Source organism: Aphelocoma coerulescens, chromosome 5 (assembly GCF_041296385.1).
Source record: "Aphelocoma coerulescens isolate FSJ_1873_10779 chromosome 5, UR_Acoe_1.0, whole genome shotgun sequence".
Taxonomy (NCBI): Eukaryota; Metazoa; Chordata; class Aves; order Passeriformes; family Corvidae; genus Aphelocoma; species Aphelocoma coerulescens.
In genome coordinates, this window is record NC_091019.1 from 64,531,461 (window position 1) to 64,558,737 (window position 27,277).

The 27,277-nt window shown below is 47.6% G+C and overlaps 1 protein-coding gene across 9 annotated transcripts in view; it reads right to left on the minus strand.

The window, feature by feature from the left end:
- Positions 1 to 3,976: 3,976 nt before the first annotated feature.
- FBXO34 (F-box protein 34) overlaps positions 3,977 to 27,277 on the minus strand; it is a 39,516-nt gene continuing 16,215 nt past the window's right edge. For 5 of the 9 annotated variants that reach the window (XM_069018592.1, XM_069018585.1, XM_069018586.1 and 2 more), the window contains 2 exons: positions 15,216 to 15,411; positions 3,977 to 6,795 (listed from right to left, as the gene is read on the minus strand). In XM_069018592.1, coding sequence (XP_068874693.1) covers positions 4,650 to 6,795; positions 15,216 to 15,292 — 2,223 coding nt within the window. In that variant the 5' untranslated portion in view covers positions 15,293 to 15,411 and the 3' untranslated portion in view covers positions 3,977 to 4,649. Of the gene's footprint in view, positions 6,796 to 15,215; positions 15,412 to 15,583; positions 15,625 to 15,671; positions 16,636 to 17,826; positions 17,930 to 27,277 lie in introns of those variants that run through there. The other 4 variants (XM_069018588.1, XM_069018594.1, XM_069018593.1 and 1 more) reach the window with 4 other exon arrangements.

The following is a 27,277-nucleotide window of genomic DNA, read 5'->3' on the forward strand; positions in this document are numbered from 1 at the left end:
TATTTATGACTGTTACTTCTGTGTGGTTTGTTTTTCACCGTGCTGGGCAAAGTACACAAGAATTTCCAGCCTTCAAAGCATCACAGGGACCAGACCTGTTACAGTGCAATCAGTCGTACAGCGGTGGAATAAGCAATACCCATTCTAAAAAAATACTCTTACATAAAATAACTGCATCTCCATGGGAGCAGGGGGTGGAGTCCTGCACAACACACACACACACACACACACACACACCCCTCTATGTACATGTAAACGGATAAACCTCTCGGGGTGAGCCTGGCTCCGGGGCTGCTCCTGTGCTGGGTGATGTTTCTGCAGGTGCTGGATTCCTTCTGCATGCAAAGGGCTCCTCGTTACAAGGTCATTTCAGGATGCAAGAAGGTGTCTCTTGAAGTTTGGAGTTATTAAAGTGAAGCAGTGTCAGAGCAGCGGGGATGGGAAAGGGCCCAGCAGGCTCTGCCCACGGGCCCTGCTGGCCTGGCAGCCCACAGTTCACAGGCTGCTGGATGATGGAGGAGAAACAACCCCCCCCCACTCCATTTTCGGTGACATATCTGATGAGGAGGGCTGATGGCCCTGTGATTCCTGGCTGCTGGACACTCAGGAGTGGGAGCAGCAGCCACCTGGGGCTCCTGCACACAGAGCTGGGGCAGTTCATGGCCTCGCTCACAGCACAGTCAGGTCATGGCCACGGGCAAAGTCTGGGCCCGAGCTCAGCTCGTGCAGACAGAATGCTCACGCCACTTCTGCTTAAGCAGGGCCAGCAGCAGGAGCTTTTGCCCTCTGCCCACTCTGGTTTGTGGCACGAGAGCAGCCTGGCAATGCCCCGAGTCCTGTCCCTGCACCAGGACTGCCTGGACCAGCCAAAGGCAGGTGGGAAGGAGAAACGGCCCCGAGTGAGGCTTCAGCACCATTTCCACCATGCAAGAAGTGGGAGTCGAGACACAGGTTGGATCTGTCAGTGCAGTTTTGTGCAGGTGTGAAATCCCAGAATGATTTGGGTTGGAAAGGACCCTAAAGATCACCTTGTTCCACCTCTGCCATGGGCAGGGACACCTTCCACTATCCCAGGCTGCTCCAAGCCCTGTCCAACCTGGCCTTGGACACTTCCAGGGATGAGGCAGCCACAGCTTCTCTGGGCACCCTGTGCCAGGGCCTCACCACCCTCATTATGAAGAATTCCTTCCCAGTATCCCATCTAATCCTGCCCTCTGGCAGTGGGAAGCCATTCCTCCTTGTCCTGTCCCTCCATCCCTTGTCCCAAGTCCCTTTCCAGCTCTCTTGGAGCCCCTTTAGGCCCTGGAAGGGGTTCTGAGCTCTCCCTGGAGCCTTGTTTTCTCCAGGTGAGCACCTCCAGCTCTCCCAGCCTGGCTCCAGAGCAGAGGGGCTCCAACCCTTGGAGCAGCTCCGTGGCCTTACCGAGAGTTCCAGGGGCTGGCAGGGGGCAGACACTGCAGGAGGGGACTGGGTCCAACACAAGGAACTGAACTCTGCTGCAGCATCCCAGGATTTTTCCACAGGGAACAGGGCTCAGCAAAGGGAAAAGCTGCTGCAGAAACAGCCAGGATGGAGCAAGAGCCCAACCGCAGGCCTCAGCCACAGGCAGCTTTCTCAGTGGTGTCCATGCCAGGAGAGCCCCAGAGCTTGATGAAAACTGGAAGCTTATGGACAATGGAAATGTTATTACAACTTCTTTGCAGGCCTATCTGGAAATTCAGTCCAGACACTCCAAATGCTCCCAGGCAGGGAAGCCAAGCACATGGTGCAGTCCTTCGTCCTCAGTTCTAAACACTGAACTTTGTAAATCCAACACTGGATTTTTCTTTTTTTTTTAATTGTTTCTTACGAAAAAAAAAAAACAACATTCATCAGACCTTGGCTTCTCCCTGAACCATCCCTTAAGGAAACAGAAATCTGCATTTTACAACGTTACAGGAAAAAAAAAGCCTGCAGGCAGCTCAGCATGGCAACACTCAGAACCAACCCACTTCTGGATGCAAAAGCTTGCTCTGTGAAACAATTTTTAACAGCAGTGCTGTGCAGGAGGGACAGTTCCAGCAGACAACGTAATAAATGATGTATAAACCAGCCCACGCTCCCCAGCCAGCCTGGGGGGAGGGCATGGATGGGGTAGGATAGATAGCAAAGTTGTCCTCTGGATTTCTCTGCTCCAAGAACAAAATAACCTCATGATATTATTTTATCCTCATTTTCCCCCTTGTTCAACAAAGGTGACCAAAATCTCACACCCTGTTCCAAACAGAATGACCTCACTGGCCCCTTATCTAATTACAAAATATTTTCCTCTGCTGCTCCACTCCAGCCTTGCAGGGACTTTCCTCGCTGCTGTCAGGCTCAAGTTTTTCCAGAGTCTTGGGTGGGGGGGCAGGAAAGCAGCTTCTTTCCCTTTGCCCCTGACCAAAATGAAGCTGAAGGCCTTTGATGCCGAAGGCTTTGGCAAAACAACAGCCTGGAAATTGTTTTGCTGCTGGTCCGGGCGCAGCCGAGGGAGCAGATGGAAGTTTGGGTGAAGCCTGTGCCCCGTTAGAGGATGAAGTCGGGGATTAAGGAGAGATCCTGATTTCCCTCTCCCTCTTCCCAGCCGATTAAAGGCGGCCACACCCTTCTTTTAGATTCCTAATTTCATTCCTCCTGGTTGTCATCATGTCTGCAGTGCAGGGAGGCTGAGCAGCTCCGGGAGGGGTTGCTGACACCCGGGGGGTGGCAGGAGCAGGTGAAGGCAAAAAATAAAACCAGCACATCCTTTAAACCTCCCTGCAAAGCCTGAGCTCACCAAACCCACATTTCAGGCTGCCAGGGCTCGATTTTCCTTTTCTCACCGTTAAAGGAAAGAACAAAAGCATCCGCCTTCAAACCCTCTTTTGTCCTCCTCACGCTCCAACACCAGGCGAGTCACTCCCTGTGATCCCAGGGCAGGTGGAGGTGGGAGGCTCAGCCTGGCCCCCACAGCCAGCAGTTTTCCACACCTTTCTGCTCCAGCACCAAAGGATAGAGAACAGGATGAGCCAGGTGCAGGGCCACCCCATCCCTGCCCTTTCCAGCTGCTCCCTGGGGTTGGCAGGGCAGAGGAAGGTGAGCCCCATGGGAAGGTGGCACCGGCTCTTCTTGCACCAGGTCAGAGATTTTGGCTGCTCCAGCCTGAATGGTGAGAGCCAGGAGTCCATCTGTGCCCTGAGAAGGGGCAGAGAAACAGCAACAGCACCAAGTGGGGGGAGAGAAGGGACATGGCCAGGGCAAAGGCACGGCTGCCACGCTCCGTTTGGCTCCCTGGATCACGGCTGCTGCTCCCCTGACTGAGCTGGACGCGGCTGCTGGACTGGCCAGGGTCCATTCCCAGACTTCCAAACCATCCACGCTCAGAGGGGTGTAACGGGAGGCTGAGGTCTGGCTCACAGCACGGCAGGACAGGAATGGATCCAGGGAAATTCTCCACGCTCCGCTCCCATTCCGAGTGTGAGGAGTCGCCGTCCATCCGACACAAACTGTGCAGTGCTCCTGGGAAGCACCGACTCACAGCACTGGGAGGAGAGGCCAGGGGCTGCAGCAGAGCAGGGCAAAGCACTGCAAGGAGTCTTCTTGCAAGGGAAAAATTCCATACAGAGCAGATAGGAAAGCTTCCAGCACATCACAGAGCCAAGGCACCTCCACACTCCTCCTGCTGGACCCACACTCCATCCTCGAGCATCCAGGGAAGAGGTCAGGTGCCCACACAAGAGCCAAGAAGCAGGATGACCAGAAAGTGCCTGGTTTTGCAAACTTTACACACCTAGCACCAGAATTCCCAATGAAAGGAGCCTCTGCTGCACGCAGGGCTGGCAGGAAGGAAAGAAAAAGCTGGAATCTGTGACTGGTACAGCAGGGAGTTCTCCAAGTACTAGAGATTTGGGGGTTCTTTGTTTCCTTGTTAGTAGGAGGACAGGTTTGCTAGAGAAAGCACACTGCACGTCTGAACTACAGCACAGCACCAAGTTTCTGCATTTTTATTTTGGGGCAAAAGTCTTACAAGAGAAAGTCTGGTAAGGCAGATCTAGAATGCACATTTTATTTATGTAAAAAAAGAACCCCAACCAGACAACATGGGTAAGGTAGACAAGAACTTTTTTTATATTCTGACTATACAATAATATTCCTCTCTTTTTTTTTTTTTTTTTAAATCCACTGCCACACTACTATAATGGATCTGCTCTATAGTCTAAGTTTCAGGTTGTCCAGTTAAGTTGTCTGCAGCTTCTTTAAACACGTTGACCTTTACCTATTTAGAGTTTCTTCTCAGAAACATTCATATATTATACAGGATATACAGATTTTGAAACAAGACACTTAAAAACACACACACCTATAGCCGCAACACTGGGATAGCTGCATTGTAGGGTTACCTTGTTCAGCCAGCTGTAGACTCTGTATGTACAATTAGTTTTTATAGTGTTATTTACAGAGATGGACTAAAAGCTCTCTTTCAATCTAAAAGGTAAAGGCTCTTGTGTTTGAGTATGTGCAGTTTCATAGCCCTGTGAGAAAAAAAAAATCATCACAACAACTATATACACTGTAAACAGCACAAGGCATGAGAATCTTCTCCTCCTTCTCCTCCTCCTCCCCCAAACAATCTCACAGGAAAGTGTGCACTAATATTCCTCTTCCACCTCTGCTCCCGCTCCTCGGGTTTTCTTATGGATGGCGCGGTTAAAGCTGTGGCAGGCAGGGACCCAGTGATTGTCGTGGAGACCCAACTTGCAGCCCGGGATGCCCTTCTGGGAGCGGTGGCAGCACATCCAGTAGCCAGGCCCGTAGGGCAGAGCCTGGCAGTAGGGCTTGGGATGCCACCGGCACAGGGACACGTCCCCCTTCACGTATTTCTTCTTGCACTGCTTGCAAGGGTCTTCCCGATAGCGGGGGTCGCGGACCCAGCGCGAGTCCGCCGGCCTGATGTTGTAGTACTCGATGATGAATTTGAAGTAGTAGCAAGTGCATTTTAGGGCAACCAGGCTCCTGGTGGGAAGCAATCCGAAGATTTTCACGATGATGTGGTGAGGCAAGAAGGCCATGTACTGCTGAGGCTCCAAAAGCTGCTGGATTTTAAACCTGGTCTCCAGAAAGTCATGCGAAACCTGCCGCTTTAGGCAGGAGGCATCAAGTACTTGCAAAGCCCCTTCTGTGGGAGGGACAGAAGGGGCCAATGGCTCTGTAGGGACACTGCTGCTGACACATGATCTACCAGATGCCAGAGCATCCTCATCCTCATTTTGGGCTACTTTCCCTGGCTTCTCCTGGGTATTCTCCTGCTGTGGCTGTTGCTCGTGAGCAGCAGGCTGCTCACCCTGGAGGAAAAACAGCCTCCCTGGGAGCGAATCCTCACCAGAACTGGAGCTGGAGAGCTTCTCCTTCCTGCACCCTTTCTCTGTCTTGGTGACTGATATACTGATGCATAAGGGCTCCTTCCTAGCAGGATGCTTTGGGAAAATTACAGGCTCTTTTGACGTACAATCAACAGTCGCGTTCTTGCTCTGCAAGGGATCCGGTGGCAGCCTGGCAGCAGCTGGACATGGGGACAGCAGAACCCTGGGAGGCTCAATCTGTGCTTCAGTGCCATTCCTGCCAGCTGTCATTGCCAACACCGCCTGGGCAAGTCCCGAATTCACATTCCCCACCCGGGTATCCAGCCCCGAAGGAAACGGCTGCTGGGCAGAGGCAGCGCCATCCCACAGCTCGGTGTCACCCAGAGGGCCACAGCGACCTCCGTATCCAGCCTCTGCCACCCCTGCCTCGCCCAGCCCGTCCCCCTGAGCCGGGACCCCCTTCTCCACCTCTCCCTCGGGCTGGGTGCCGCTGGCCAGGAGCACCCTGCCGACATTCCTGCGGAAGCTGTTGTTCCGGGAGAGGCTCCCGGCCTCCCGCTCGCTCTGCCGCCTCAGGCACTCGGACTCCAGCTTGGCCACCATGTCCAGCACGCGCACGGGCTCGCCCTGGGGCTCGCCAGGGCCCCGCTCCGTGTGCGCCTCGCAGGCTGCGGCCAAGGAGAAGGGGTCTGAGCCGGGCAGGGCGGCCTTGGGCTGGGCGCTGAGCCTGGTGGCAGAGGCAGCCGTGCAGGTCTTGGCACAGTCCACCAGCAGGGCGCTCGCCCGCTGCTCCAGGAACGCCACCATCTCGATGACCGACAGCGAGCGGCCCGGGAACGCGCCCTCTGCGCCGTCGCTCCCGAAGTGCACCGAGCAGTGCTCGATGCCGCAGGCGAAAGGCTCCGGCTGGGAGCACCTGGCGTTTGCCTCCCTCATTCTTTCCAGTTGAATTTTGGCTTTTTTAAGATCCACCGATTTTTTCCTGCGTTTGGCCGTTCTCCCGTCGATGTCCCACGTGCTCTTGATTTTCATGGAGCCCGGGCGGGCGTTGCTGCTGCACTGCTGGGCTGCGAAGAAGGCGATTTTCTCCTTGGTGTTGCCAGGTTTCACCACAGCCCAGACATCCAGCGGCCCTTCCCCTTCTTCTCCCTGGTGGATTGTCGCAGACAGGGCGTTCTTCTTCTCCCTGGCACTTGGACCATCTGCTGGGCCTTTCCCGTTCATATTGCACATAGTATTTGGATAAATAATCCCCAGAAGCTTTTGAGATGGAGTCACGAGGGAGGGTTTTGGGAAAACGCTCAGTTTGGTGCAGTTGGTGTATTTTTCTCCTTGTGCTGGTCCCTGGTGGCCTCGCAGGGAATCCTGGCTTATTTCTGGGGATCGCTCTTTCTTCTGTAACTTGAGATATGGCTTTAAGTGCATACCAGAAACCCTGGAAAAACAGAGAGGGAAGAAGTTATAGTTGCAAAATATGCCTGTGTGGAATTAGAGAAGGTGGCCCAGAGCAGGCACCAGCCCACACCTCGAGAGGAACCACATGAGAAAGGGAAAGAGCCACCAAGGTTGCAAAATCCACCCTTGGAGAACTTCCTGCAGTAGGAGAGAACTTCCCATTAGAGAAATCTGTTTCCAGGCAGTTGCAAGGAGAAATTCAAAAGTTTAAGTTGTATCAGTTGTGAAAACATAGCTAGTGGTTCATTCTTGAGCTAGAGCCATCCTTCTGCCTGCTCCTTCCTCAATCCAGTTGCAAGGCACACATAGGTCACAGGGTTTATCTGGACATCAGCTACCACACACACTCCTTTCAGCAGATAAAACGAGGTTAAAGCTCAAAAGGGAAATAAGCAAGAGTAATTCTAACAATCAGAGATCCCAGGGGATACCTAATCTCCTAGTATCACCTGAAATCACAGAGTGGCTTGGGCTGGAAGGGACCTTAAAGCTCATTTTGTTCCACTTCCTTCCACAGGCAGGGACACCTTCCACTATCCCAGGTTGCTCCAAGTCCCATCCTTGGACACTTCCAGAGATGGAGCAGCCACAGCTTCTCTGGGCAATGAAACCTTTCCTTTAGTATATTGATAATGGCAAGTTTGGTGACTTTCCCATAAGGGTCCCTATGTTATACATCAGATGCCCCCCAAAAGTGACAGCAGCATAGCATGCAGCTGAGGACACCCACTCTCAAGGATGGGATTTTACAGTCAAGAATCCCAGAGCTGAGAAGGACCCCTTGGATGCTGCTGACACTGCAGCAGCAGCCCTCCTGCAGCAGCCCCAGACTCCTCTGTCCTGTCACACCCCCACAGCCATCTTCTATTCAAAGCTCAGGAGCGCTGGAGCCCAGGGCACTGCCACACAGGATGCAACCACCAGGAGACTCCAGGCTCTTCTCCCAAGAGTATCACATAAGCACATTACAGAACTAACTATAGATTACGTTTCCATGGTAATCTTTGAGTTGTTGCACTCAAAGGCCTCCTCTTTGGGGATGATCTGTGCTCGAGAGTTGAAGAGCAGCAGGTTCAATGCCACGTTCATTATGAGCTGACACAGGCACACGCAGGCACTGAACAGGTTTCCCTTGAGAGCCGACACCAAGAGAGTTGCTTAAGTATGGTAACTTTGTACGTTTCTAAAACCAGCTTTTAACTAAAAACCTCAATTTGTTGGTCTATAAAGTCCAACAAATTTATAAGTGATGCTGCCCAAGCAGAGGAAGCCTCCAGGACTCGGAGCAGCTGTGCTGCTTAACCACTGCTTTCCCTGGAGGTTTGGTCCCTCCTTCTGGCCCTACTGACAAGAAGGGAGGGCAAGCACAGAGATTTTGGGGAGGTGCATGAAGAGGAAGGGCTTAGTTCACCTTTCTACACTCCTCTGGTCCAAGCAGTGCTTGGAAGGCCAGGAAGCAGCCACTGGAAAGGCAGATGTTACATTCTTCCCCTCTGGATTTTTAAGGGAGACCATCACCTGGCTCTTGCAACCAGACAGTGCCAAAACCACCTGCATCTCACCTAGAGACTGTGGGGTAAGAGATCTCAGTGCTGCAGACACACCTACCCAGTCCCTGGGTTAATTCTCTCCCCGTGCCAATTCCAGCTCGTTGGAATTGGGTCACCTCCCAATTTAGTCTCCTCTGCAAAACGCAACTGAGCTACTTGTTTGCCTCCTCAGTTGGATGCTAAAAACTAAAATAATCTCATAAAAATAGAACTTTGGGGCGTTTAAATGGATGCATGAAGAGAAAAATGGGAAATCGGGACTGCTGGAGTTTGCTTTGGCCTCATTTTTCACAGGATCTGCCGCATTGTGGTTGTACTTCACAGCAAAGCAGGGTCAGGCCACTGATGTGCCCTGGCCAAAGCCCAGCCCAGAAGAGCAGCAGGTGAAGCACTGCAGCAAACTGCTGCAGAGAACAGTGCCTGCAGCCTTCCCTTCCAGAAGGACATTTCCCAGACTAGAGAGAAAAGCTCCAGTGGCTGCTCGCCACTGTACCCTGGGGAGAAGAGGTGAATACAATTAAAAACACGACTTTGCATGCTGAAATCTCCTGAGCCAGGAGCAGAAGATCAAATTTCATTCATGAGTTCTCATGCCAAGGTGTTTGAAAGATGAGCTGAGCTTGTTTTTAGAAGGCTTTCGTCAAGCAGTTTTCAGGAATCCAGCAGGACAATCAGCTCGACACCCTTCATTAAGAGAAGCTGCAAATGAAGGTGAGACCAGGTATTGTATGAATAAAAACAGAACCAAACTGGTTACCCCAACAGGCTCAGGGGACATGTTCAGCCAGCAGAGTTGGTTCAGCTGCTCCCAGCTATTTCTGCTCTATGGAGAAAGACAAAGGGTAAAGTTCTGCCTTACCTATTACAGATTCCTTGTTTAAGGTTCTATTTCCTCCTCTGTTTCAGTTAGTCCCTGGCTCAGCCAACAATACCATTTCAGGTTGAAAAGTTATAATTTACATAACAAAATTATGCCTTAGTCAGAAGTTTTACTGCCAGAATAATTGCCTCATTTGAATTCAGCATTCAGTTCATTGCACATGTTTTAATGGATCCGGATTTAAAGAAAACCTTCATCTAATAACTTCAGACAGCTGTAAAGAGCACTGCAAACTCCACGAGACCAGCTGCCACCTGCCTCAGAGTTTTCCAGCAGCAGGGAAGAGAACTTTCATTTTAAAAGTCATCTTAGCAGTGGGCCTTACCTGAAAGTGTCACTTGAAAGAAAACGAGCCCCCACCTCACACGCCCTTTGCTGTGGACATTGAGAATGAACTTTTAGGCAATCACAGCTTCTTCCCCGCACGTCAGCAGCACATTTCATCTCTAGCTCCTAGAATTAGAACAAGGCTTCCCAGCAGAAATTGCTTTGAAGATGAACCAGAGCCCAGTCCCCACCCACAGACTCCCCTGTTTCTCAGTGCTGGCAAGCAGAGAGCTGTGGCAGCTGCAGGTAAGCTTTTAAATATTTAAAGCCACCAAAAATAGTTGTTAAAAGGTGAAGTCACATACTCCCTATGAAACTTCATTCCAGAATAATTCTGTTTGCTTTCCTCCACCCTTTAAGTTATCAAGCTCTCTAATTTTATCTTTAGAGACAACGACTCTTCAGAAGTCCACGGGAGCAAACATAAAAGCTTTTCAATCCCAAATGTGAGGTTTTAAATTGCTGATAGGAGAGAATTCTGCCAGGAATGATCAGCACTGAAACAACGAGCAGTGCTGCCTTTATACTGTTATTCCATCCTTAAGCTGATGAAATAAAGGGGCCAGTTTTTCTATTTCTAATCAGCCGTGTCTGAAAAACAGGATACTTGCACTGCTGGAATGACACTGCTGTTTTTACAAGTCGTAACTACAGCTTGTTTCCACTGTAGTTTTATCAAGTTGGTTACTACACATTGTTGATACAGAAATATATTCCTTTATATGAGCTCAGACACTCACACCCCCCTCCTCTCCCCACCCAAGGGAAGACCCATAACCCACTGGTGGACTCCCCATCCCTGAAAGTGTCCAAAACCAGGCTGGATGGGGCTTGGAGAAACCCGGTCTAGTGGGAGGTGTCCCTACCCATAGCAATGGGTTGGAATGAGATGGGCTCTGAGGTCTTTTCCAACCCAAATCATTCCATGTTTTGGAATGGTGCTGGAAGATTCTGGCCAGCTTGGTTGGCCAAGCTGGCCAGAACCTTCCAGCATCCTTTTGTATCTATGCATGTTCTAAATCACAGCAGCCTTAAACAAGAATATATTTGCTTTAGTGGAAACTCCAAAGTTGGAGGAGAAACTGTTAGAAAAGGCTCCATTTTCACAATTCCTTTGTAAGGTCCACAGAGAGCCTTAATTCCCCTTGCAGCTCCCAGGTCAGGGACTCTGCTGATGCCCTGTGCAGCCAAAGGATTTCATCTGGCCAGCAAGAACAACAATAACAACAAAAAAGCATAATCTTCACAAGCAGCATATTCACACTGCAAGTTTTCTGGGCAAAGCACCGGAAGGTTTTATTAGGGTGAAAATTTCCATCAAAACCCCCAAGTTTCCTATGGATTTCTCCTTGTAAACACCAACTCCAGTCGACAAAAGCTCCTCACGTTGCTGACTGCACACCCAGTGCCAACTACAGCTCTGAAAAACCCCTCAAGACATTCTAACACCAGGCAGGGGCCAAAAAAAAAAAAAAAAAGGAAAAAAGAAATCAACAACAATAAAAACCCCACACCTCTGGCAAAGCATTTCTCTTCCCTGGCATCCCAGTTCTCCGTCCACAGAGCTTTCCTCCTCCATAAAGGACCCTGACAATTAGCAAGGACTGAGCACTGAGTGGGAGTGAACCACGGTCAACCACTTGTTATTTCTGGAAGGGCTTGGTGGGTCCTCTGGGCTCGATCTCCAGTACCATTTCCATCCCCTTTGCACTGCCAGGGCAAGGCAAAGCAGACAGAGAGCTGCTTCAAAGGCATTCCACGGATTCTGCCGGGGCGGGAAAGCCCCGGGATGGAAGGCGCTCTGCTACTCATGGAGTTTATTCTGGAGCATGGCAAGGGTCCAAGCTCAGGGAAAGGAGGGCTGGGAAGCACCATGCTCCAGAACAGGGGTGGGTTTGACTCTGGCAGCCGTGGAAGCATCTGATTTCCTGAAAACCCACTCCCCTTGGAGCGGCAATTACTCCTGACCCACCTCCCAACATCTCCAAAATGCCTCTTGCAGAAAAGGGAGAGCCAGCGAGGATTAGAGTGGGATTTGAAGGCAAACAGAAGGCATGTGGCTGCTGAAGGAGAGCTCTCTGCTCCAGTGGCCGGCCTGGGGGAAGTGGAAGAATGCCAAAAACGTGGGGCAGAGCTGGCCCAGAAGAGCAGAGGAGCTAAATGCAACATAAGAACCAAACTCCCAACTCTGGATCCCTCCCCAGCTTGTTCGCCTGTGTCAGGTGCTCAGATAACCTGACTGGGGGAGACAACACCCAAATACAGCTGCACACAGCACAGCCAGGAAAGCCACCCCACAAAGCCCATCACCTCCAGCACACAGAGGTTTCGGGTGACAGAATGCACCCCCAAGCCCAACACAGACCACTCCATTTTGAGGCTCCCACCCATTAATGTTTTGAACACATTTTACACTAAACACACACACCCCCTTCAGTAAAGCACAGTTGCCTTGGCTACTTTCTAAATTTTGTACAGGAAGAAGTGCCACTGCTTCGCCAGGCTTTTGTACAGAAGCACTTACCATGAAGGGAGTGATGCAGCAGCAATTCTTCGCTGAGCCTCAGCTCAAAGCCCTGCTTCCCAGCCATGCCAGACATGACAGAGAGATGACAAAGCAGAAGGGAACAAAACAAACTGAAAGATTTGGAATTCAAGGCTATCAGCTGCTCCAGAAACGTGTACCTCGGAGATGATGGGATGGCACACGTGGCTGTCATGGGACAGGATGAGAGGAAATCACAGCGGAACAGCAAGACAAAAACTGGTGGGTTTATAGGGCTTCTGCTGAAAGCTGCCCAGAGCAGCCCAGGTAACTGACACATGTCCTTCTGGAAATGTTTTCCCTTTATTAATTTGTTTTCTGATTTATGAAGTGCAAGAGGAGCGAGACCTCTCACCATATCACAGTGCAACAAATTTCTTCTGTTAACGAACCAACAGAGAGCGATGCTATTTATAGCCTTCATTTTTGTGCATACGTAATGAGAACACATGAAAGGTTGCAGAAATTAACCTTGGACCACACGATCACTAACAGACTCAGCATTCAAAAGAAAAAATAAGCAAAAGTAGAGCTGAAGGCAAGTTATCAGGCTGCTCTTTTGAAACTCAAGACTGAAAGAAACTGGTTCATGAAGTCAGCTGGGGTGTGGAGGACTTCACTGCACACAGCATTCTCCAGGAGTCAAAAGGTGTTTTCATTATTAAGAACACATCCCAAACAAGATCCAAAGAAACTCCAACTGGATGAGATCCTTCTTTGTGAAGGATACCAGAAGCAGACACAAAGTTTCAGGTCACATCACTTGGAAACTTCTTTCTTAGAGATCAAAAAGTCTAGGAATAAACATGAGAACTGGTGCAGCATTAAGTCACTGCAGAGATATTTAACAACAAAGGAAAAGTGAAAGGTTTTTTTAGTTTGTGAGAAAAAAGAGAAACAGGGCTGCAAGCAAGGGCAGGGCAGAGATCAAGAGTACAACACAAAATACCAAATTTGACTTTGCACCATTTTTAAAGAGGGGAGGTAAGGGTGATGATGAGGGCAAAAGCCCAGGCGTTAATCTGAACAAGAGCATTGGCAGGGGGAGGATTAGAGAGCTTCATAAAAATTGTGAGGATTGGCTCATCCCAGTTTTAGAATCCAAACCAGATAGGCTCATGCACTGCAGGCCAAGAAACAGGATTTATAAACCTCTTGAAAGGCAACAATAGGAGGTAATAAACATGTGGCACATTGGAGGGGGCACTGCAGGGGAGAAAGAGAAGGAGAATGATTGCAGCCTCTCCAGTGCTCGTATTCTGACTCCAGTATAAAGGTGCTTTGCAAGCAAAGAGGATTAATGTGACACAGAGAAAAAGGGGGAAGAGGGAATAGTTCAATATGCCAGACTAACCTCAAGGTTCTCAAAACAACCCATCTTTTTAAACCAATCTACTATATCTTACTCACATGGACTTCAGAGAGCACAAAGAGATTTACTGGTTAAGACAGATTGGCAGAGAAATGGGAAAACAGACAAAGGAGCTGTCTTAGCAGCAGACAGCCCCAGGTGATGCTGAATAAGAAAATACCAGCCTGGAAACCAAAGACATGCCTCAAGAATCAGCCCTGGATTTTGTTAGGAATGACCTCAGCACTAATTCTGCACCCACAGAAATAGAGGCAGTTCCAAAACAGCAGAGGCACAAAGCTCCAAGTAAAAGAAACTGAGGAGGGTTTTGAAATGCAGTGATGCACCAGCAAAAGGAACACCTAAAAATTTTGGAAGTAACTGAGGTGAACTGGCCACCATAGAGACATCCATGAAACAGGAACGTGGAGGTGATGCTGTGACAGCAGTGACAAGCCCTCCAGCCAGACCAGCTCCAGAGCACAGCACACACTTTTAGCCAGGACTGAGAATATTCTGTGAGGGGCATCACCCTGAGAACAACAGCAATTGCTACTCAAGAAGCTACTGGAGAACACTTGGGTCACTTAGCACAACAAAACCACCGGTGAGGGTTACAACCTCATTTTACAGAATGCAGAAGAAGAGGTAAACCACTGAAAATAAGCAGCTGTCCTTAGGCAAAGGAAAATAAAAGGAACAGAAACTTAAATGAGTCTATAAACTGTCATGAATGTTCAGCCTGGGAATTAAAAGAAGGTTCCTAACTGCACAGCAAGATCTGTCATCTTCAGTAATGGCTTAATCTACAGGAAGAGAGAAGGAAAGATGCAAGAAAAGATGTAAATGTTTTTAGGCTAGACTAAGTTCACAAAAGGGATTATGAGATCCTGCTTGAGAAAGCAAGGAGCTGGGTGACCCAGGAAGTCTTTTCCAGCACTAAATTACCATGAGACTAACATAGCAAGTATATGCTGTCTACACGACCACAAAGAACAAAGGTTAAAAGTTTGCTTTAAACCCACACAGCCTTTGGAAACCAAAAAGCTGGCACTCTTCCTCCAGACTGAGGAAGTTTAAGAGTCTTGGTTTCAGAAAAAGAATTAAAAAAAAAAAAAATACACATATATTTTGAAGTAGCTTGAACTCAAACAAACTGGCATGTCCTTGCATTTGCATGAGGACAAGTTGTTCTGCACGGTGTTCCTATAAGGAGACACAGTGAGAGGCGTTCACTTAATTGTCACATAAGCACAAGTGTTTGAAATCAATCGTGCATTTCTCCTTAATAAGAGACACAGGAGAGTGAGCAATGCAAAATCTGAGCTTAAACTAATCTAATTACTTAGTCCACAGTAAGACAAACCACAACAATGACTGCCAGCATTTCCACTTGCTTTAAGCTGCCTGCATGTTTTAAAGCCTACTCTGACGAGCCTTTCGCCAATTAAGTTTTACTTCAAAGTCATGTTTCCCAAACTAATTTACAGCTGTTGCTAGAAAACCCAAGGATTTCTCCAAGTACACTACCAGCTGTAGTGAATCTGCAGTTGTCATTATCAAATAAAAACGTCAAAGAACATTTCTGCCCTTAAGCCATTACAAAGCTTCCCTTGAACACTACCCAAAAGTCAGAATTTAGAGCAAACATTTGAGCGACAGCGCAAGACAATAGGAGAGGACAAGGAGAAGGCTAAAATCAGTGCTGGACACTCAGCTGCAGGCAGAGCAGCCAGTCTGTTCATACCGTTTGACTTGATGGAAGGTGGAGGATGTGGAGTTCAGTGGTTCCCTGTGGAGGCCAGCTCTGCAGGAACTCTTCATGGTAACTCTCCAGCTAAGGCACCTCGTCACAGCCAGTCCATCCTGGGCTACACCCCAGGCTCCCCCATCAGCTCTGCCTGCCCCACACGCAGCTTCACCGTGTCTCTGCCACCTAAAAACTGAACAGAGAGCTACATGAGAAGACCACAGGCACAGATGATCAGGACACGGACTTTCCCATGAGAAAGAATAGATAAATATATAAAAATATAAATATATACAAACACAAACATGCTACGCATGCATAGATACAAAAGATATGTATTCAGATATAAAAGAACATCATCATGCCAGTATTGCAGCTGGAGTTCCTGAACACCACTAAACACAAATTAACACGCCCCACCACAGCTGGTCTGCACACACAGAGTTTTTTCACCTTATATCCGACTGCAGCACTACCTTGGCACCTCCCACGGAACACGCTGTCTTCCCAGCTCCATGTAAACAGGACGCACAAGATCTCTCTGCTTGTTAGCACCACATCAGGCTTTGGAGGGAAGTAGCTGCTAGCAGTGAGATTTGAGGCTGCCAGGAGTTACGTTAGCGCTCTAATCAAAATAACGTGGTGGATTTCATAAAAGGACAGAAAACATGTCACCACGCAGCCTCCAAGTCTTGTGAAAACTGCCCTGTCTTTGCATCACATGCAGATAAGACAGATTACACCAAAACAAAGCTGTTCTGCAGGATCTCTCGTTCTCCCTGGGCTGCTGCCTTCTACACCTTGTCCTTGGAGCAGACACTCATACCGGCGCTTTAACGCACTTTGATGGAGAAAGAACAACAACCTTCGAGCTGGAACATTAAAGGGAAGAGTGACACAGCAAAAGAGCCCTGGAAAACCTCAAATACTCCAGCCTGAGCTGCCAGCAGATTGTTTTAGAGACTGTTTGCTTCCTCTCTAGAGGACTATGCACAATGATGCCGTAATAAAGGAATGCCATTTGAGGATGCTAACTATGGAGCTGTGTCCCCAGGGGAGCTGTGATTTAGTGCAGCAGGTTGTTCTCTCCTTTTCAGCAGCTTTGCCCGGTGTTCCTACTGCTGCCTACCCCTGCTTTTGCCGAGATGGAGCCTCTCACATCACCCCCTTCCCAACACCTCCCACATAGAAGAGCCCCCACTACACCCAGCTCAGCACAGCACTGCTTGACCGGTGTGGATCACAATCAATGCTCCCACTAAACACTCCTGGCCTGGAAAACCTGCTCTTGGTAGCCACACTTGCCAGGAAAATGATGAAGGATGAACCTTCCAGGCAGGAAAAACAGAAGCTGGTTTAGATCCACCTGACTTGATGTCTGCTACAGCACTTTCATGGTTCGTCCAATGGTGGTGAATAAGAGGTTAAGCGTTTGCCTACACTTGAGTAGCAGGAGCCTAAAATAATATATAAAGTATTATATAAACACATTCCAGTCTTCATGAAGAAATCTCTGCTGAGCTCTACACAAGGCTAAGAAACGTGTGGGGTGGAGGAGACACAGGCATGGCAGAGGCAGAGCAGGAGGAGGAGAGCACGTCCCCTGCTCCAGGGATCCAGGAAGACCAGGAGTTAGGCTGCTGTGATCAGCAACAGCAGAAATTGAAGCTTTGTAGTTAAACACCGTTTTCATCAGACTACCCAGAGTCTGTAACAAGGACCTACCTCTACAAGTGAAACCTAGGCACAAAAACCAGCTGTTTCTGATGTTCTGATGCTGTAAAGATATATATATATATTCACAAACAGTAATTCACAGAGAAGAAAAAGCATATGCCCAGTGCTTTAGGAAAATCAAAGTCAAACACAAAACCGTTACTTTCCCATGAACCATCAGTAAGAGGCACTGAAATTCTGACTTTTCTCCAAGCTTTTGTCTGGCTCTCCTTCTGGCTTTACTGACACTAGCATTTCAAACTCAGCAGGAACTGTATCACAGAACCATGATTATATCCACACCCAAATAAACGCAACCACACCATTTCAAGAATGCCACTCACTTTTCCAATAGCTTAAACCCTCTCCATGGATCCCTGGTTAGGAATACCACATGTTTTGTCCTAGTCCCACTCCTCTGGAGATCAATTGAGAAGTAAAAGATAAAAAGCCAGACAAAGAATTGAAACCCAAAGATAACTTGTTTGCAGTAAAGAGCTTGAGAAGCAAAACCATCAAGAGAAGTGGTTCAGGGCAGGAGCAGCCACAACCCTGATCCAAGCATAGGCATTGTATGGTGGGATTTCGTGAGTTTAGGAAGGGACCAGCAACTACTAGAGGGAAGCAAAAGCTGACAAAATAAACACAGCCAAGTTCAGATGGGCACTGCAGCACAGACCCAACCACAGCTCCATACAAAGCATGCTTTTTCCCCCCCTCTGTAGCTGCTGGGCTATAGAAAAGAGCTGAAATAGACTATTAATGCCAGCAAGCTCCTGACAAATTCCTACTGTGTGAGGAGTAAAAAGCTGTGCTTGTGAATTAAAAAAAAAAAAAAAAAAAAGGAAAAGAGCAAAAAAACCCCAGCATTTAAGCTAGCAGATATACTTACTGCCTTTTAACTACCACTGTTTCTGTACCAAGGCTGATCCTTAGCAGAAGGAGCTGCAGCCGATTTGTTAAGTTTTGCACAGAGTCGGGTACAGCCCGAAAAACTGAAATACAGATGCACAGAAAAACAAAACAGAAGAGGAAGTTAAAACCCTAATCGTGTTCTTCTCCCTCTCTGAAACCACCCCCAAACATATGCCCTTCTGCAGAAGATGTGGGAAGGACTCGGGTTTTGGCAGCAGAAAGCATCACATCCTCTCAGCCACGGACGGCAGCTCAGGGAACGGTCCCACAAAATTCCCTGTCTTATCACCAGGTTTGAACACTGCTGCAGCTTAGGAAAACAAATGTATCAACTCAACCAGACCGCAGTCAAGGTCTCCTCATCTGTGTAGCAATTCACTACAGCTTTTGATATTTTGATAAGTGCAAGGGCAAGTGTGTTTTAGCTGTAGCAACAGTAACTGATCAACAAACCAGTTCAAAGGGTGGGCACATCCTCTCAGAAAATTTGCTTTCTTGAAAGGAGGCCGTGGCCTCGGGACTGGATCTGAGCAACAATCACCCTGTTGGTAAAAACATGTGTCAAAACACATTTGACCACCCCACCTCCACGCAGGGCAAGCTTTGGGATGCTCCACAGGGGTGTCACACTGGATTAGCTGGGCAAAGAGCGTCAGCACACTCAGGATGCAGAAGGACGCAGCAGCAAGTGTTTCAGAGCAGAGCTCAGAGGAGTTAATACCAAAGACAGTCATTAATGTGGAAAAAGTCAGTGCTGAGGCTTTATAATAAGATAAGGGTATTTGTTTTCTTGCAAGAAGCAGGTTCCATGTCCCTTCCCCCACCACTGAGCTCAAGCTTAGGTTGTTCCATGATCCTTGTCTCCAAAAGAATAATGCACCAGACATGAAATTCTGCCATTCCCCAGCCTAGTCATCCCTCCCTCCCCATAACCCCCCAGGACACCTATAACAGCACCTGATTCTCCTAAGCAAGAGGCCTTGGCAGAGTTTCCCTCATCTCAACATTCCCACTGGGAACAATCCACAGCAGCTCCCAGCCCATGTCTGACAGTGAGATGACACACCAGGTCCTCAGCCTCTTAGACACCTATAGGAACACAACCATTTCTTTTTAACCATTCTTCAGGTAATATCTACATATTTAAAACACCTTAAAGAACTGCCTTTTAACCCCGGAGGAGCCACCACAGGCACTGTTTGCCTTGTGAAACCTTGTGTGCTCAGCTTCCCCTCTGTTTGATGGTCAGTCAGATCTGGTATGATCTGATCTAAAGGCAATGAAACTGCCACAGGGGCTCCATCTGGAATTAATGTGGGGGAGCTTCCTTTGTCTACTCCTGCACCAAAACCAGCTGATGGCACTTCTGTTAGGCACCAGGAACCAGAGCAGGCAAAGCAGCAGGACCTGGTTACCACTGCCCTTTGCTCACTTCCCCACCAAATTCAATCCAGACCTTCTTTCTCAAAGCTCCTCCAAGCTCCCATCCATGGATCACGCCAGACAGAGCAGCAACTTAAATGAAAACTGAAGATTCCCATGTAATCAGAGGCCACAAAGATGATGAGGGGTCTGGAGCATCTCTCTTATGAGGAAAGACTCCAGGACCTGGGCCTGTTTAGCCTTTCACACCTTCTCCTTTATCAGCACTGCCTCCCTGCCTGATTTCTCACCTGAAGCCTCTCAAGGAGCTGCGCTGGGTCAGAATTAACCCAAAAGTAGTCAGGTCCCTGAGCCCACTTACCCCTGACCTGGCAGGAACTCACAAAGCCCAGCAGGACAAGGTTCTCAGAAACTCAGATTGGACTCAGCCATCTTCAACCACACCTGGAATCATGCTGGAAAATGCAGCTGCTACAAAGTGGGGTTTAGCTTCTTTCAAGTCAGTGGAAAGGAACACTTCTGAATGCACAGTGGGAAAAAGCCAGAGTGTGTCAGAAGCAGGGAAATTAGCATGTAGGGCTCCAAGGCAACATTTGACTCCTCACTGCTGTCAAACAGCACTCCTTGCTGTACTGATAAGCATGTGAAATGCTCATTCCAATGAAGCACTACAGGGAGAACCTGTTTTCCTTCCAAGATCATGTCAATGAAGAATGAAAGGCTCCACATTCGTGGCTCACATGCTTTCTTAGAGTGGGGTAAGTGTCGGAAGGACTAAGTTGTCCGCTCAAAAGGAAAATCTCAGAAGGGAAAAAGAAAATAAAGGAAAGACAAGCTCTGCTGCACCCTCTTAGCCCTGCATGAGCATTAGGAAAATATAATATTACAAATGTTTCCCTTGTTCAGCTATTCCTGAAAGGCTTCAGCTGCCTTGCACAATTTGGGTAAGGACATCACTCGCTGCTCAGCTGGGAAGAAGTTAAGAACTGGCTCATTAGATTTGTTCTGCTTGATCCAAGAGGAAAACAAAACCAGTAAATCCCTCACTGGGCAGTGCTGCTGCAGCTCTGGTGACAAACACACGGGCCTCACACATCACTCTGCTTTCTAGAAAGCTGCTTTGGCACCCCTTGTCACTGTCACGTGCCCTGAATGACAAACTGGGGGTAGCAAAGGCCCCCCGAGTGGGGCTGTGGCTGCTGCACCCTCAGCTCACGGGGCACAGGCAAAAATCCTCCCTGAACATGCCACACTCGAGGCCACATGACCCACGAGCCATGTCTGAATTATTTAGCTGATAAAACTACACTTGTTTTGCCATGCAGATTGTGAATTAATGAAAGCTCAGCTGAAAGGCTACTTTCTTGGGGCGAGAGGAAGGAGAAAGCTTCCAGAAGCCTTCCTATTATAGAAGCAATAGAGCTGGTTCCAAATATAGTAGAGCAGCACTCCCAGAGCTCTGGAGACATCGTGCCCTGGTTTTGTGAGGCTGAGGTCTCGCTGGATTGCTCCTGCACATGCAAAGATGGGTAGAAAGGACTGCAAGATGCAGAACTGACGTGAAAAGGGAGTTTCAGGACAAACACCAGAGGCAGAAACCCAGACTGCCTCTATGGAAGAGATCAGCCTGAACACCAGGAGAGAGCCAACCCACCCCACTTTAGAGAAAGCCAGTCAAAACCAGCACGAAGAATCACACCCTTCTCAAGAACACAACATTAGCTTGCTAAAAAAGATCCTGATTATTATTATTATTGTTGTTGTTGTTATTTTTATTATTATAACCCCGATGTGACAGATTAGGATTGCCAACAATCATTTCATCACCCTGATGGCAGGGATCCTGGCTGGAGAGGTGCACTTGACTCTCTTTGGCATGCAGAGGGTGGATTTGGTTTTGCTTCGACAGCTCATAAAGTGACCATCACGTGCCCTGCCTCACAGAAATTCCTCACCAGTTCACCAGGAATAGTTTGTTAGTGATCCAGCAGCACGGGATAACGAGGCACTCTAATTCTTAAAGTTTCCTTCTCCTGTTTCCTGGCAGCTCTTGGAACACAACAGAAATAAACTCAGTTGCAAAACTGTGATTACAAGTGTATCTTTGTGTATCTCTGCATCTGTGTACTCCAGCATAGGACTGGCCTTTTGATTGGTAAATAGCAACAAAGTAAAATGTCACCAGGAAACCAAAAATCTCATACATGACACTACAGAGGGAAGAAGGCCCCCTGCCCCACAGCACAAAATGCACAGTGATAATTGTTCCTGCACATGTCTCCATGGGGTATGAAATGGCTTCTTAAAATAGTAGAACAAACCTACAGCTGACTTCTAAATATCCAGCAAATAAATAAATACAGTACCTTCTTTAGAACTCTGCTAACAAGGAAAACCCCACAGCAGGTGACAGGTGACTCAATGTTAAGCACTAAATTCATCATCTTTAAAACTCAATTCACTGAGCTAAATATGCCTTTAACAGGTTTCTATGGCTCTAATTGGTTTGGACCAGCCCTTGGGTGGCCAATTCTCCTTTCTGAGACCACCCCATCTTCCCTGATCACAGGTCCAGACCTACACAGTTTAGCAGAATGAGGGGTAATTCTATTTTATTTACTTCAGTGGAATCTTACCCTTTAACCAAAAGGTTATTTTGTGCATTTCTCTGTCCTGTACCACTGTGGATACCTTCTCAGCAGACAGAGGCACAAAAGAACCCCAAAAAACACTCCTCAAAAAAACCCAAGCAAACCAAACCCACACAGACGCCTGAAAGACTCAAAGCAGAAGGACACAGTTTCGTCCTCATGGATTCATTCTGCCAATCCCCTGCAGGGCTCAGAGGTTACAATATCCATTAGGCATCTCTAAAGTATCCACATTTTTCCTAAGGGTCTCCAAATCCAAATTCAACGAACCTTACTCAGCAGTACAAACACTAGATTAAATATAACAGTACCAAAAAAGAGTTTTAGAAGTAACTGTGCCATTACTTGCAAATATTTGGATAGGTTGGATAAGGCCTTAAGCAACCTGGTCTAGTGGGAGAAGTCCCTGCACATGGCAGGAGGTTGGGATGAGATGATCTTTAAGGTCCCTTCCAACCCCTTAACATGCTATGAGTCCATGACTTCTGTCATTCAAAATGCCCAAGTCTTTTCTATCATATTCCTGAATCCACTCTATTCTCACGTAAGAGCATTTTCTGCTATTTTTAGCATAAATGCCTCATGAATTGTCACAAAATCTTATATCCTTTCAAACTTTTGTTTAAAGTAGGCCACTGCTGGTGCCCCAATGTCACACTTCCACAGAGAACTACCTTTCACCTTGCAAGGACAATGTAAAAATGCTGAACTCAGAAATCCCAATTTGATAGGCCAGCAGTTTACAAAAAAGTCTGCTCTGCACTTAGGGAAAGAGCTATCCAAGTATACCCAACTTCAGGACAGATTTCACGCAGAAAGAAGCTCAAACTATTTTTCACAGCATATTTTGGAACAAAGTGCCTCATTACATCTGCAAACTTCCACCAGAACAGATTCCTTAGGAGCATCTAAAAACAACCTACCCACCCATCAACAAACAAGACACCACCCACACCCTCTGCACAAGCTTTGGATTCACTGGACTTTCCAGATGTATCTTTAAAAAGCATAAAGCTCCTAAGGAACAGGTTTCAGTCTAAGAACAAAGATAAGAAAATGACTAATTAGTGTCAGGTTCTAACAGAGCTTCTACTGGAGGAGGTCAGGGCTACCCCAGGCCCTTTCCAGCCAGCTCCACATGTCCCATCACAGGATGTGGCTGAGCCCATCACTGAACCAACCGGTACTGTCACAGAATCATATTTAAGAAAGGGTAAAAAACACAACAGTAATCAGTAATCTCATGAACTTTATCTTGACCTTTAAGCTCTCTTGGCAGTCTTTCCGTGACATCTCCGATTCCAGTCCCTGGCAGGCAACAAACTCCTCGGGACAACCCGTCAGGGGGGCAGATGGATGTGTCTGTCCCCTGCAGCAGGGAGTCACTCACTGCAATCACTCACTGCTTATTATATTTTTCAGGAGGGACAGGAATATTCCTCCTTGTATAGACAGTGACCACTTTCCAGCCTCCCTCTTTTATTCACTTCTGACTACTTGTGAGATGTGGTGCAGAGCCCACTGGGATCCCTGATGTAGAGCAGGGAATTCAGATTTCTGGGTCTCTAAGCTCTCTGAAAACATCCTATTGCATAGAATCCCAGAATGGTTTGGGTTGGAAGGGACCTCAAAGTCCATCCAGTTCCAACCCCCTGCCATGGGCAGGGACACCTTCCACTGTCCCAGGTTGCTCCAAGCCCTGTCCAACCTGGCCTGGAACACTGCCAGGGATGGGGCAGCCACAGCTTCTCTGGGCAACCTGTGGGAGGAGAATGACATCCCTTGACCTGTTGCCCATTCCTGTTTTGAAGCAGCCCAGGACACAGTTATCCCCTCTGGGCTGTGAGCACACATTGCCAGCTCACATCCCTCTTTTTATCCACCAGAACTCCCAAGTCCTTCTCTGCAGGGCTGTCCTCAATGACTTCTTCTCCCAGTCTGTACTCATACCTGGGACTGCTCTGACCCAGAAGCAGCACCTTGCACCTGGACTTGTTGAACTTGATGACGTTCCTCATTCCCACGAATGCCACATGAACTTCTTACATCCTTGTGCAACTCCTGGACCTGGTTACACAGCTCCTCCATGAGGACACACCATCTGGAGAGATGATTCTCAGCCCCAGCTTCCTGGACAGGGAGCAGCCACCTTTACACCCAGAGGCCTCCAGAGCTCTATTACCACCAGGTCTCTTTGAGAGGGACTCTGACACCATTGGGGCAGCAGCTCCAGCAGCTGCCAGGAATGAGAATCTCTCCAACAGCTCCAGGCCTGCAGTGTGAAGTCACACAAGCAGAGGCAAAGAAACAGGACACCAGGGTGTCACAGCCAGCAACATAAAGCTGGAACCCTAACCAGTGACAGCAGGAATAGGACAGCAAGGCAGACAAGACTCACAACAGCACGTGGCACAACACCACAATCCAAGCAGACCCCTCGTTATCCCTCAGCCAGAACCAGGCACCTGCAGAGCTCACCCAAGCACAGATAGAGCAGCAGGAACAGAACAGGGAGGGAACAGAGTGCTGGTGAGCAGAGCTGGGGTCACACAAACGCAGGTGAGCGATCCCAAAGCAGCATCAGGGTATTTCCCACCCTAAACTGCTTTGCAGCTTGTAAAAAAGCACAGAACCCGTTTAAAGGGACCAAAAAGGACTTTGAATACCCAAAGCACAGACATGTGACACATCATGGCCAAAGTGCTCAAGATGAAGACACAAGGCAGCCAAGAGGACATGCTGCAAATCCTTCCCAGACAAAGTATCACCTGGGTTATAGAAATTCTCAAGAGAACTTTATACACAAAACATCTGCTGAACTTAACTCAGTTTCAGATGAGCTCAGGGGTTTTGACTGGTAAACTGCAGCAGAGACCAAGATTAAATACAGTATCTTATTGCATGATTGTTTCCAAAGGACTGCTTAAAATCTAAACTAATCTGGAAAGCTACCAATTCCATGGATCTTTAATCTTTTTTTTAGCTCTATTTTAAAAGATCTTTTTCCCATTAATAACCCAAGAATTATTGAAGTAAAAAATAGTTTGATATTTTCAGAGCTTTGTAGTCAATACACCTAGCAACTGACACAATTAAAATTTCAGAAATCCTAAGCATAGCACAAATTCCACTGTAATTCATTCTTATAGGAAAAAGAAAGGCCCCAAAATAGCACTGCAATTTCAGTAAAGGACAACTTCTGCACGCCCAAGTGCCTTATGAACTGTGACAACTTCTGCTCCAGGCCTTTCCCTTTTCATGTTTCCTCTTCAAAATTTAGTGGTACAGACCTACAAGAGGACACCAGAAATAACTCTGGTGCAATACTTTCCATGTTAATAACCATTCTGGAGGTATGAACTATAGAAAAGTCCACCAAAAAACATCAGATTCAGGTTTGTTTTACAAGACTTGAAACTTTTTAAATGAAAAAACACAGAAAACATAAAATCCTAAAATGGAGTGGGATGGAAGGGACCTTAAAGATCATCTCATTCTAATACCCTGCCATGGGCAGGGACACCTTCCACTATCCCAAGTTGCTCCAAGCCCCATCCAACCTGGCCTTGGACACTTCCAGGGATCCAGGGGCAGCCACAGCTTCTCTGGGCACCCTGTGCCAGGGCATCACCACCCTCACAGGGAAGAGCTTCTTCCCAATATCTAATCTAATTCTCTCCTCTTTTATTTTAAAGCTGTTCCCCTTTGTCCCATCCCTATCTGTTCATGTAAAAAGTCACACTCCCTCTTTTTTCTAAGTCCCCTTTAGGTCCTAGAAGGGGCTCTGAGGTCTCCCCAGAGCCTTCTCTTCTTGATGCTGAACACTCCCAGCCTGGCTCCAGAGCAGAGGTGCTCTCTGCATCTCAGAGCATCTTTGTGGTCTCCTCTAGACCCATTCTAACAGGTCCAAAAAATAGTTTTATAATCAAGACCAAAAATGAAAAAATACCTGCATTGCTCTCTAACTCAGTATTCCCACTGCTCCCTTCAGCACAAACAATATTTTCTTCTCAAGAGTTTCCCCCTCTTGGACAAAACGGAGAATATATGAATGAACCCCATCAAATCACTAAGATGTGAAGCAGAAAATAAGGAGCCCACAACTGTGGTTTAGAAGGGGTGGTTTAAGTGAGCCAGCTTTGGAGCTGGGGATTGTGACCCTTCTATGGAAACCCTCTGCACCTTACAAACCAAATGTGCCACTCCAGAGCTCCCACTCACCCCCCTGGCTTTTAACAACCAATTCTCTCCCAAAAGCCAGCTGCAGCTTGCCAGCCCAAACACTGAATTACCAAAGCAGCCACCAAACTTGAGCCCTCACCATTTGATATCTCTCACCAATTCTCCATGAGCTTGCAGGAAACGATTTCAAACAGCTCCCTCAAGAAAATAAGTTTCAAGCCTTAGTTTTTTCCATCCCGAGCCATCCCTGCACTATTTCAGAGCTCTGATAATTGTACCACTGACTAACCTCCAACTGGGAATAGCTGTTTTTATCATCACTATTAAAAACAGTCCCTCACACTGTTAGGAATCTGGAAATTCACTGGAGCTGCATCCCACCCTTCGGCCTCTCAAAACACTACAGAGCAATGAAACTATGTGCTGAAACCAGAGGATCCCTGTGCTGAACAACTCCTGTAATTTCTGGGTAACTGGAACTGCTTCCTAAGTGAACCATGGAGGTTTGGTTATTGATTTTAGAGGAGCAAGTGGCACAAGAGCTCTGAAAGTCAAAGTTTTCCGTACTGGACTGGGAAAGTTTAGTTGCTTTTAGAAATGTTGCAGTAATGTGCATGCTAAAAAGCCTCTCACATTCACCTAGTTTTGTAGTTTTTACGCTTTTTTAAAAAAGTAAAATGATCATCTGCAGTTTTCCTTTCCTAAAAGCATATTATCTTGGTTTTTACACCTTGGCCAGAAGAGTGACTGACAGCTCTCAGAGAAGTAGCAAGATGCAGAAAAACAAGAGTTGAAAGAAAAGTGGATTTAAAAAACAGCTTTTAATTATCTGAAGGCACAGCTGCCAAGTAGACAGCAAAGAGGCTGTGCATCACTTACAGATGGGAAAATTCCCCCAGGTTGATTTCACAGCCAATTACAGTGGATTAACCTATTAGGAAGAACAAAATATATAGGTTTTTTTTTTTAATGAATACAAGTTTCAACAGCTTGAAAAATCATTGCCACTGGTACTTTGATACACAGGATCAGCAATCTGTTTTATCACACTTCCAGTCATCACAATCCATAAACACACCCTAGAAAAAAACCTCACCCTCTTTCTTAATGCATCTTCTGTCATTATTTCATTCTCAGGGATCAGCATCTCTCTTGGCTCCCCACTTTGAATATCATTTCATAAATCAGTACTTCTTTTATTGTTGTTAAAGA